At 38.7% G+C, this 12,896-nt stretch overlaps 1 protein-coding gene and 1 long non-coding RNA gene across 2 annotated transcripts; both read right to left on the minus strand.

Moving 5' to 3' along the window:
* Positions 1-2,899: 2,899 nt before the first annotated feature.
* On the minus strand, positions 2,900-3,485 carry LOC124279927. Its single transcript, XR_006899530.1, has 2 exons — positions 3,033-3,485; positions 2,900-2,939 (listed from the first exon to the last, which is right to left on the minus strand). It is a non-coding gene; the product is annotated as an uncharacterized LOC124279927 (long non-coding RNA).
* Positions 3,486-3,700: 215 nt separating this feature from the next.
* LOC124279928 lies at positions 3,701-5,762 on the minus strand. Its single transcript, XM_046715807.1, has 2 exons — positions 5,446-5,762; positions 3,701-4,592 (listed from the first exon to the last, which is right to left on the minus strand). The coding sequence occupies exons 1-2, from the start codon at positions 5,621-5,623 to the stop codon at positions 3,883-3,885; spliced, it is 888 nt and encodes a 295-aa protein (XP_046571763.1). The 5' UTR covers positions 5,624-5,762; the 3' UTR covers positions 3,701-3,882.
* Positions 5,763-12,896: the final 7,134 nt, after the last annotated feature.

A 12,896-nucleotide genomic window follows, 5' to 3' on the forward strand; every position in this document is an offset into this window, starting at 1 on the left:
GAAACCATATGTTAACAAAAAATTGAAAATTAGTAATGACAAAGCGTTTGTCACAAACATAGCTATTACCCCCCGCCACATGTCGATATCTGAATGTCGCAATTATCCTCTGTCTGACCCTGAAAAACCTAAACACCTAAACGTTACCGAAACTTTCATCTGATGCCTTGATACAATATGCGAACAAATTCCATCCATTAGGTTTGGAGATATCGCAAGAATACTCGCTGTGACCTTGAAAATAATCCGAAGGTCACTGAATTCGACTGGCGTTAGACGATACTCCCAACGCATCTTGGTACTACCTTTAAGCAAAACATATTAATTCTGTCTTGTATTTTAGCACTAAAAAGTTAGACATGTGCAAAACACTTTTCACTGTGAACTTAAAATGAGCACAAGTTTCCCAATCAATTGGTGTTGGGGGAATCCCGCCAATACACCTTGATATAAAATTGGATCAAAATCTATTAATACTTTCCTGAGTTCGCGGCTACCAAGCTTGTTATGTGCAAAACTGTTACACCTTCGCTGTGACCTTTAAAATGACCTCTAGGTCACTAAATTCAAGTGGTGTCGGTAAATCTCCAATCTACAGTCAATAAACCTTGGTACCAAATTTGAACAAAATCCATCATTTCTTCCTCGAGTTCTTTCAGTAAACAGAATGGGAAGTCATTGGAACAAGCGATTGTAGTTTTGAAATTGCTTTTTTGTGCGGTTTAATATCTAAGTTTGATTCTAGCCGACTTCTACCAATCTCAAACATAGCATATTTTGCTTCCTGAAGTTTGTGATGCATTTTATTGCAGATTTTACGTTTTTTGGGAGTACCAAGCCAATATACAAAGTCTCACAAAATGGGGATCGTGAGGCTGCAACATAGCAAAACCAATTTGCTTGAGGCTGACAGATAATATGTAGAAAAATAAAACATAAAAACATCTGCATTTGTATCATATTCAGCTAGGTGAGGCTGACTACTATTTGAACGTCCCTCGTCTACCCGTTAGAACACCCACCCACCTCTCCGACTCTACATGCATGCAAGTGTGTTAGATATACCCGTTAGAAACCCACCCCTACCCCACTCCCACTTTATATGTATACATATCAAAACCTCAAAAGATATTTACGAAAAGAAATGATACAGAGGACAGTTTATATCGATTATATATCAGGACGAATATCATTTTCGTCGTTTAGCTAATATTTGTCAATTCATTCCTGGGTTATCGCGCTAACAATCTTTATATTGGCAAAACCCTCAGATTTTTGCTGTGACCTTGAAAATTATCCCAAGGTCACTCCATTTCACTTGTGTCGGTGAATCTCGCCAATATACCTTGGTACCAAATTTGAACAAAATCCACCATTTCTTTCTTGAGTTATCGCCCTAACAAGCTTATTTGATGTATGAAATGCAACGAAAAACAAACACCTGCGTGTTTACGAGTAATTAAAACTGTTATTACAATTTACGTAAATATTTATTACATTTTACCGCAACGAAAATTATTACAATTTACGTCAATTTTTATTACAATTTGCGTATTACAATTTACGTCAATTTTTATTACAATTTACGTTTTTATTACAATTTACGTCAAGTTTATTACAATTTACTGCAAGTATTACAATTTGCGTTTTTATTACAAGTTACGTCGTAACACGCAGGCCGTTGGTGCAATATTTAAAAACGGGATAAATTATGTAAACTTTGTAACGGTAGCGACAATGGCGACGAATTTCATTACTTATTTATTTGTTCTCACTTTCTAAATGCAAGAGTTAAATATTTAAAGCCATATTTTTATACAAGACCAAATTTTAATAAAATGTATACATTAATCAATAGCAATAAGATAGGTATTCTAGAAAACTCGCTTTATTCTGTAGTAGTATTATAAATGTTTTTAAGAATCGTCGGTAAGAATATTCCATCTACTACATGTAGATATATGAATTATATATTCACTTTATTCGTAATGCAATCTATTTGCATATAGGTATATGTGTGTATGTGTGTGTATGTATGTATGTATATATATAGAATGTTTTGTTATTCATCTGTATTAGATATTGTACATAACTATATGGATATGTGTTACAGATATATATATATATATATATATATATATATGTATATATATGTATATATATATGTATATATATATACATGTATATATATATATATAATACAATGTATATACCTTTTGTCTTCTTTCCCTTTAAGTAAATCAGTGGTAAGGGAACTGTCAATTCTCTACTGTATCATATTGATATACCTGAAGATGAACTTACATTGCCTGGTCCCATTCCCTCGGTATCGCTTTTGCCGGTCTGACAGCCATTATGTGTACAACTCAAGAAGTGTTGACAGTCACTAGATGACATTTGCTACATGCCATCCTTATGGTGGTGAACAAATTTTCAGTTACCTCCATCGAAGGTCAGTTAGAGTGGAATGATTAATAGTGAGATAGGTCTACGTTCAACCATACTCATGCAAGCCTTTGTGTTGGTATGGCATGTTTTGTTTCGTGAAGAGGCGCACCTTTTCTTATCAAGATTTGTAGAGGAGGATAAAGTTGACGGTTATTCAACCAGAAGGAGAAAATGGGTTGAGAGTAACCTTCTACATTGGGCTGATAAAAATAACCGCTTCTTATGACAAGCATTGGCTAGAAACAAAGCAACATATACGAACAAGTCGTTTCAAAGGCTCGCCCCTTTACTGCAGAGAGTCCAAGGGTATAGCCTGTTTAAGTGAACAACGATGGAACAACTGTTGTTACGAACCAGAGTGATGGAGTTGCTCTTCCATGTTATCAGTTTTTAACTCTTTGAAACGACAAACCTTCGACAATTCTGTAAAACAACAACACCATACACTATATTTCGTGGGTTAGTATTTATTTCAGTCATGCAACATATGCCTGTTTATAAGCCTTACGTAAGGTCAAGCGAAAAAAATAGGGTTTACATATGTCCATTCGAATAAATGTCATTGAGAATATTTTGACGTAAACACCAAGAAGAGCTATCATGCAACCACCATACAGCTGGAATATTGCTGAGTTTGCCTTGTATATCGTTTCTAACATAGTGAAGCACATCTATTGAAATATTCACTCCTAATGTATAAAGTCTTGAAGCCTTCAAGCAAATGTCTCTTCACATCCACACAGACCTGTAGTAGTCGAACATGGCATCCATACACTGTGCATAGAGACGTATTTTCTGATCAAATCTCACCACCAGTGAAATATATTTGCAATATATTTCCAGTAATTGTAATTACATGCTAACTAGATATCAGCTCCAGAATGTTCAGAAAGTTTATTTTTGCTAGTAACTGCATGTTGTAAGCATGAGGTGAGGTGAAGTGAGGTGAGGTGAGGTGAGGTGAGGTGAGGTGAGGTGAGGTGAGGTGAGGTGAGGTTAAATTGGGTTTTACGTCGTGCTTGAGAATATTTCGCTCATATGACAACGTACATGCGTGTGTATGTGTATGTGCGGCTGCTTGTACTAGCCCAGACTTTAGCTGGTTTTATAGTGCTAGCCCACTGAGATACCATGCCGCAGTGAAGCATGAATACCCCACTCGGACACATTATACTCCGAGCCGACCAGTCCTTGTTGTACCCATTAATGCCGAGCGCCAGGCAGGGACCAACAAGTACCATATTTTAACGTATTTTGGTATGACGCGGTCGGGGATCGAACCCGCAACCTTCCACTCTACGGGCAGACGCTGTAAGCATGAAATTGCCTCATAAGTTTCACGCTTAACGTTAAAATCTGATCATTAAATTTTATGTTCATTTGTTGAAACCCAAAGGTTCGTGGTGTAGCGATACAGTGGAGTGTGGGAGTGCATTAGGCGGTGGACAACCCCATGGCAGATAAGGAATACAACCGCTCAGGTGTTTGGGGCACTCGCTTTTTAGTGTACATTTTATGAAGCGTATCAACATTTGTTAGAGAAACTTTGCGATTAATCTCCATCATTGCTTTGGATTCGGAAGTGATAAACATAGTGACAGAATCGCTCGGAATCACCTGTTGCAAGAGTCTTTTCAACAGTGTCATCGCTATGACGTCACTATCAGCATACAACGGTGCAATCACATGGCCGTGTTCTGTCACAGCCAATCGTCCATATCCTAATACACGTCCGGTATTGGAGCGAGCAATGAGAATATATTTTGCATGACCGATGATCCAGTTTTTGAAATAGTAACACCTCTCGGTTTCACATACAGCTTCGTCGTATGCCCTCAGCTCAGTGAACATGGCACTTTCGTATGGAAGTATTCTGATATCCGGACTCACTTCCGCTTCCGGAATTGCTCCCAGTATTACTTCCGCTGATCCTCGTTTCAGGTGTACGTCATAGTAGAACGTGAAGCCACGGGTTTCGTACAGATTAACGAAGGTAGCTGTTATGGTGATGTTGGCATCACCCACTGCCTTGAGGGATTGCACGTTCACATCACGTCCGATTCCTTTGCCTCTGAGGTCTTTCCTGACGATATAAATGCCGCCAGCTACTGTCTCCTCCGTAAAGTACACCAAGGCACGGCAAGCTGTTAAAGTAATCAAAATGCAAACTGATAGATAGGCATAAGAATTATTGAAAAGTCTGAACTTTTAGGTTGGTTTGTAGGTTAGTGGGTAAAGCGTTCGCTCTTCACGCCGAAGACCCTGGTTCGATTTCCCACATGTAGGAAACCCATTTCTGGTTTCCCCCGCTGTGATATTGCTGAAATATTGCTAAAAGCGGCGTAAAACTATACTCCATTGGGATTTTTTGTTAGAATTTAGCAGCCAATGCTTATCATTTGAGTTGTACCCTGGCTTTGTGGGAGACTGATCTTGATGTCTGTCAAGGTTTTATGTTGCAGACCTGATTAATAGTGAGTGAGTGAGTTTAGTTGTATGCCGTTTTAGCAATATTCCAGCAAATATCACGGGTACACCAGAAATGGGCTTCACATATAGTACCCATGTGGGGAGTCGAACCCAGGTCTTCGGCGTGACGAGCGACCACTTTAACCACTAGGCTGGAATATTGCTTAAAGCGGCATAAAACTAAACCCACTCACAGTGGGTGAGTCAGGTCAAGTCGAGATATTTATTGAATGGTTTCCGATTCACATACAAATGAGTTACACTGAGGTAGTTTTACATAATCGGATACATGCAAATATTTATTAGTTTATTTCTAAGAACAAATTCATTTCTGTCACATGCAGCCACTATTAATATGACATCATCATCTCTTGAATTGAGGAGATAAATAAAAGCAGATACAGAATAATTTAACAGATGGCGCCCCAGTGTTTCAAAAATAAGAAGAAAGAAACACCCTTGCCCCTTAGCCTGCTATACTTAGGACCAGAAATGGCATTGGTTGTGTCATAGTGCACTGACACTTACCTAGTATTTCTCCCGAGTCGGACTCCGCCACAAACCAGGCCCTAGAGTCCATGTCAAACGAACAGTACATGAAGTCTGTGGGAATTCCCCATTCCTCAATGTCTGTTAATTTCTTTATGGCGGCTACATCAGATCGCGTTGCCCTCCTCACAGAGTACTTCGGAACGACAGCAGCCATGATGTAGTTGTGATAGACCCTGGAGGCTCTGTTATCAGATATTCACCTTTGAAGTTACCACAAGGTGATAAGACCCTGGAGGGTTGTGATAGACCCTGGAGGCTCTGTTATCGGATATTCACCTTTTAAGTTACCACAAGGTACGAGGTCGCACCCGTGTGTGTGTTACAGTGGAGCTTTAAGTACTTAAATACAAACGCTTTATGCAGGTCACCCAATGCACTTTTATCATGCAGTGACGTGATTGGAGCAGAAGATGACATGGCTAAGTATTTATCTGTAAGCAGGGTTGAGGCACACAAACATCCTAACCCATCTAAACTCCCCTGCATCCAATGTCACGTATAGTCTGTACTAGCAACTGTCTGATCATAAGTGGCTTCCAGGAGTGGTGGGCTAGTCTAACGGTTAAAGTGTCTGCTCGTCACGCTGAAGGCCCGGGTTCGATTCCTCACATGGGTACAATGTGTGAAGCCTGTTTCTGGTGTCCCCCCGCCGTGATATTGCTGGAATATTGCTAAAATCGGCGTAAAACCAAATTCACTCACTCACTAATAGCTTCCAACAAGCTCGGTTCATCTTGTTGAACTGAGACAATTCGTTAACCCAAAACTATAATCCTCAGGGGTAATACGTCTTGAGAAAGGAGTTAAATTTCTGTTGTTGGTTAATGTCAAAGTCACATTGAACAAGGTTTATGGGATATACCACACCTGCATGCATGCACTTCTATCCCCAACACAAACAATGCTGTTGCTACCCAATGGAAAGATAAGCGCGACATGCATGTCATCATGACCTAGTTGTTGCCTACAACTATTTACCTCCGGGTAGGTCAGTATGTCTGTACAGTTAATGAAAGATCAGTTGTTTGATCGCCTGTTTTGGGTATTGATGAGAAGAGAATACAGAGGTATTTCCGTGTGCTTGATGTAGAGCTAGTGTTTTCAGACTTTAAGCCACAGCATGAATATATTTATCCAGTACGCTTCGTCCCACATACTGACCCGTCAGTAGATAAGCTTCAAGACGGTAGGGGACGATACGACCCGACACATCTCTCCTATGAGTTGACCCATCTGTGTTTGCACTGTATTCGGTCATGCTGCAGATATGTCGGTGATGTGTTGTGGGGCAATTCGTGGTGCAGAGTTGCGGCCTTGTTCGTTCTAGAAAGCGAGACTCGTGAAGATCCGGGTTAGAATTGATCTTCAGTAACCAATGCTGGTTGTAAGAGGCGACTAATGGGATCGGGTGGTCAGGCTCACTGACTTGGTTGACATGTCACCGTATCCCACTTGAGTATATCGATGCTCATGCTCTTGATCACTGGATTGTCTGGTCCAGACTTGATTATTTACAGACCGCCGCCATATAGCTGGACTATTACTGAGTGCGGCATAAAACTAAACTCACTCACTCTAGAAAGCGAGGGTGTCTTCTGGCGGACTAATGATGGACTTCCTCGAAGCTGTAAAAAGTATACTGACTCCACCTTTAGGCAAGAGGCCAGTACCTCCATGGGCACCAACAGTGTGTTCCTTCTTGCTGATTAGTATCTTAAATATGGGAATCATGTCTGATACATAGTAGCGGATCCAGAGGGATGGGGTCTGCCACTGGGGTTGGGGTACAGGGGAACCCATGTGCATATGTAACCTCATATGCCGCTGTCTGCAGCCTGAGTTGAAATAAAAGTTCAGTTCAGTGATTTTTCAGGAATTACATGTTTAGTATATGTTTTGCAGCTGAGATATATACTTTATTAGCTGTTATAGGGATGGTGCTGTGGCCTTACGGTTAAAGTGTTGTCTCGTCAGACGTACGTTCGAGGTTCGATTCCCTATGTAAATGTAAAATGTGAAATTCAGTCTTCTGTTCCTCGATGTGATCTGGACAAATTATTTTTAAATGTGCTGTACGTTCATGCACATTAACACAAAATCTTTACAGCAAAAACAAAGTTTATTAAATTGGTATATTAGTGGATATATTTCAGTAATATTCATGAAACATTGTTAAAATAACACTCACGCATTGAAGTACAGATAGAAATAGGGAAACCTTGGAACATCTCCATTATCTCATTTGGTTCCTGACATGGAAATTTAGGATCTTATGAATTGAAATGTCACGCACGGCTGAATCGTCACAGTCGCAATTCAAAATGCAAGTAGAACGAATTTAAATTTTGCTCGGCATTTTAGAAGGTGGTGAGTTAAAAATAAAGTATGCGACTTAATGGATAACAACTTCTTCTAAGATAGCCTTTCATGTGAGTGCTTCAAAGGTGAATTCTTCTGTTACTTTATCCGTCACGAATGCACCGACGTGAAACACGTGTCTGTTTTTCGTTGTAAATAAAGAAATATCTTGCTCAATACGTTCAAATGACCGTTGATTATCTACATTAATGTTCTTTGAAACTGGAAATAGCCAACCAATTTTACAGGATCAACTTCTATATTTGTGAAATGAAAGAATAATCTGTCCGATATTAATTGCAATGAAGTTAGATAAAAAATGATTTGCCCATATGGGAGGACTTGATTATTATAATTTCCATTTGTATTGAAATAGTGGCCTCAGGAATGTAAACTTTCCAATTCTCAAGCAGTGATTTACACTTATAAGGAAAATGAACCTTAAACAGTCACAATAACAGCAGATTTTTAGAGTGTAAGCTAAATGGTATAATTGGTTTCTTGATCGACATGTTTTATTGAAAAAGGAATGGATCGTGTTGATGTTCCTATATTATTTATATTATATAGTTGCTACGCCATTATTGCCCAAAGCCATAGCTTCTCGTTACATGGATTAGCTCGTTGTCAGCTAATGAGTACCATGTTTAGCTGTTTTAATATGTATGCACTGTTGTTTTATATTCTAGATATGAAACGAATGAAAGGAAGTACGGTCGTAATATAGTTTCTAGTGGGTTGCCAGACACGATGATTTACTTGATTTCATGCCATTATATCTAAATTGCCTATGACGAAGCTCATGATGTCAGTGACTGGATTGGACCCGTGAAGGTCCGGGTTAGAATATTGATCTTCAGTAACCCTGCTTGTCATAAGAGGGGACTAGCGGGGTCGGTGGTCAGGCTCGCTGACTTGGTTGACACATGTAATCAGTTCCCAACTGCGCAGATCGATGCTAATACTTATCATCACTGGATTGTCTTGTCCAGACTCGATTTTTTACAGACCGCCGCCATATAGCTGGAATATTGCTGAGTGCGGCGTATCCGATCTGTGTTAGTGGGTTGCCAGGCACGATGAGTTACTTGATTTCATGCCATTATATCCAACTTGACTATGACGAAGCTGATGATGTCAGTAACTGGATTGGCTCGTCCAGAACTGTTTAATATTGGATCCACGTCATACAGTTAAACAAATTGAAACTTAAGGTGAAAGGCTCGCGTTCATATCATGATTGAAACACGTCGGGCTAACCGCTTTCCCCCAAAGTTATACTCTACATATCAAGGTCACTGAATATCTTCCCAACGTTTATCGAGCAAACCACTAATTACCCTGAAAGCTATTGGGATAAAGAACATACACATATAATGCAATACGCTTCAAGAAGCAAATGCATGAACCCTTTGGATTGTTCTAATAAAACTATTACTCCGATGCTGTAGCAGTACTGCTATTATTGATAATAACTCAGATTTAATACTGACACTTCAACCGAATAATGTCTCTATCTGTTGATTACTAATGGAATCTTGTTGTCTTAACATTATAATCACAGATTGCAAATATCATAACTGGAAGTTTTGAATTACGTTTGTCTGTGAACATGCAATATTGTTAATTCTGGAGACAGAATGTCGGAGATATGCACTTCTGTTGATGTAATCTGCTCCACTGCGATAGATGGTTAGATGGAGAGGTCACACCTTGGCGATGAATGCTGTAGAATGGTTTGGGTCTGTGATGCATGTTCTATCATGCTCCATAATTGCTGAATCTAATTACAACAGCCATGTATAATATGATTCATCTGACAATCTATCAAACGCATGTGACTTGTGAGTGCATGTTAAAATATAACCGAAAACATGTTCTCCTGAGGCAAACGTTTTCAAAGCGCAATCCATCAATATTCCAGGAAAATGACGGCTGTCTGTCAGTAAACAAGTTAAGATCCAATAGACTCATCATGCCAGTGTGTTTGTGGTAAAATGTGAGCAAGAACAGAGCGTTTCAAATTGTATCGAACTCTTCAATCGGTCATTTTCGTAATTATGTGTGATCTTACCCATCTCTGACGAATTAAATACCTGTACTTTCACGACTCCTTTTTCATGGCCAAGTGTTAACGCGAACGGCACCCACTGGAGCGTGAATAACTTGCATGCTAACTATTTACATGCTAAGTCATGAGTGAAAAGGTCGAAGCCTGTTATTATGGATGTCCTTCGTCCATTGTGGGATTACTTTAAGGACACCGAGAATATTAGGAAAACTGATATGTAAAATGATAACACGTCAACCAGTTAGAATGGTTTCTATATTTCAACAACTTACGCTTCGTACATATATATGTACATAATGTTTTCATGAGATCATTTGTACATATGTGTTTCTTATATTCGAAGACTGTTTGATGGAAATATTGCTGACCCCTTCACTCGTTGATGTATCTTTATTCATGATAGTTAAGATCATGAGATATCAAACGGGACATGTAATCAAGATCACACAGATTGCCTCCCAACAAGAGGAAGTTACAAAGGCCTGGGTTGTATGCATTGCCACAATAGACACATCTGAAGTAATCACTTGAGAAAAGCGCAACATATTAGTCAGTGTTTTACATCAAGCTGCACAAACGTTCTGAACATATAACGGATCTCCCAAACTCTTCTGGGGCAGTTTTGTTAACCTGGGGCTCTTTTCACGAAGCAACCTTTACTAAGGTTAACCTTAACTCCCATTCTTTAACACTGCACTAAGGTTACCTTAGTGACTTACGATCACCTTAGTGCTTTGTGAAAGGAGGCCCTGGATCACCCAGCACAGCAGAACGTGCAGTCAAGCCGAAATGACGAGTGGTTAGACTGGGAATGCGTGCGCAGTATCATTTGATTGTTGTTCAAAAGGGTACTGATGGGTTTCATTTTGGTATTGTATATATTGCATGTACAAGTAGTGCTGTGCCAGCTTTAAGTGAAATATACTTTAGTTTTAATGCTGCATGAAGTTAAATAAGTGTATGTGTTAATTCAGCCTTCAGCCATTATTGGTATATTTCTTATTGTGTAAAAGAAAAACCAACATTAACACTTTAAAGGGATAAAACATGTTGTTATAGTTTGCAAAGCTATGATCAAGGTAATGAGTGAGTGAGTGAGTTAATATTTAACGTCACATTGCCAATATCTCAGCCATATCGTGACGAAAACAGTTGATACAATATAAAGTGAGAACATTTGGAAGATTAAAACCTGTCGACGATGGACAATAAAAATACTAGAGAATTTGGTTTCCTCTCATCCCTGAATTTAACCCTGAATGACTATTAAACAAAGAACATATCACTAACATTGATATTCAATGCACTTAGTGTAGTATATCGCTATTGAACCCACTAGCTTGTATGTGCACACATTCCTCTATATGCTTGTACTCATCATGTTTTTTGTACTCATCACATTGGGAACAATAAAAAAAAGAAAGAAAAAAAGTTTCAACAGCTTGAAAAAAAATACAAAAAAAATACTAGAGAATCACAGATATGAATATAAAACTTGCGATCAAAGCTAAAACATTCCAATTAAAGAAGATAATACAGTACAAAACACGGGCTATAATAGATCGCCAACAACTGAAGGTAGATCACCCTACTAGGAACCATGGGGACTTACATTATTTTTTGCTACCCTCATGGACCCTAGCTGGATTTACACCATCCTTTCAGCCGCTGGCGATTGAAGGAAAATTTAGCCAACAGTTAAATTAACAAAAATACTACGTTTAAAATGTGGTAAAAGTATATTTTACTTTGAAAAGTTTGGGACTTAGGTACCCTCTCAGGAGGACGATCAAGGTAATGCAGGTACATATTATTTGGTGAGGATATGACTTTACTTGTATTGTAACTTACTCAGGGTCGCAGACAACTGCAGACAGTTGGACTGGTGAAACACAACTTTATGAATGACAACTTCTTGTTTATTGCATAGCTCTATGTCTCCTTTCTGGACCATGAGCATCGATCTATGCAATTGGGGTACGATGACATTTGTCAACCAAGTCTGACGTAGTCTCTGAGTATGGCACCGGGAGAAGGTCATGGTTATGACAAAATCTGGGGTTCGAACCCAGAATGAACGGATTATGGAACGACCGAAGATGCAATACACCGTGGCCTGGACTGACTCACACCACTGAACCACCTGTCTAGGGCAATTGAAAATGAAAGGAACAAAAAAACAACTTATTAACAAATATATTCATTGTTAAATAGCGAGAAAATAGCCATAAAGAAAATATGGAACCTAAGACGAATCCTAGTTTTCCTCTGCCTCTATCTCTATTTACATGTATATATGTGTAGCTAAAAATATTTCAGCATATGGAAGGCAAGACTTTTTGGGTTCAAACATCGACCTCATAAGGTACTTTTCCAAAGTTCATTGTTCGCCCTCTCATTGCTCCCACAGTGAAAAGAGAGATTCATACTTGACAATCAGTTTTATAGGTTGTAATTTGCCATTTTACTCAAATCTTGCTATCGGAGATAACGTGACGCACATCGAAAACACGATTTTTGCATTTTGTGTCACATTCAAAGCGTTCAGTGCTGATTATTGCCTCAGAAATATCGATTGCATGTCAAGTGATACAGATAGCAGTGTACGCGCTCATAAGTAAGACACTTTGTTGAACTCTGGCATTTTATATGTGTCATTTTCAATATCAGTGCACAATTACTAAAAATTCACATCGTTTCCATGTGCAATACATTTTCCAGTAAATGCTTGATTATAACGTTACAATATATGATTGATTTTATTCAAATTTAATAAATTTCACTGTAATATGAAATGTTCTATGTCGCTGTTTTCATGTATTTTACGTTATGGACCAAACTCCAGCTGAAATTCAATTCTAACTTGCAATGAACATCTGTATTATTGCGTAGGTAGTTTATCTAATTGTGGAATAAAAGAAAACCAAAACGTTTCATATCATATGGTTTCTTGCCATACTTGAGTTTAACATCTTTCTATTTAGATATAACCGTATGG

Source organism: Haliotis rubra, unplaced genomic scaffold, assembly GCF_003918875.1.
Source record: "Haliotis rubra isolate DU_JTF1 unplaced genomic scaffold, ASM391887v1 Scf259, whole genome shotgun sequence".
Lineage (NCBI taxonomy): Eukaryota > Metazoa > Mollusca > Gastropoda > Lepetellida > Haliotidae > Haliotis > Haliotis rubra.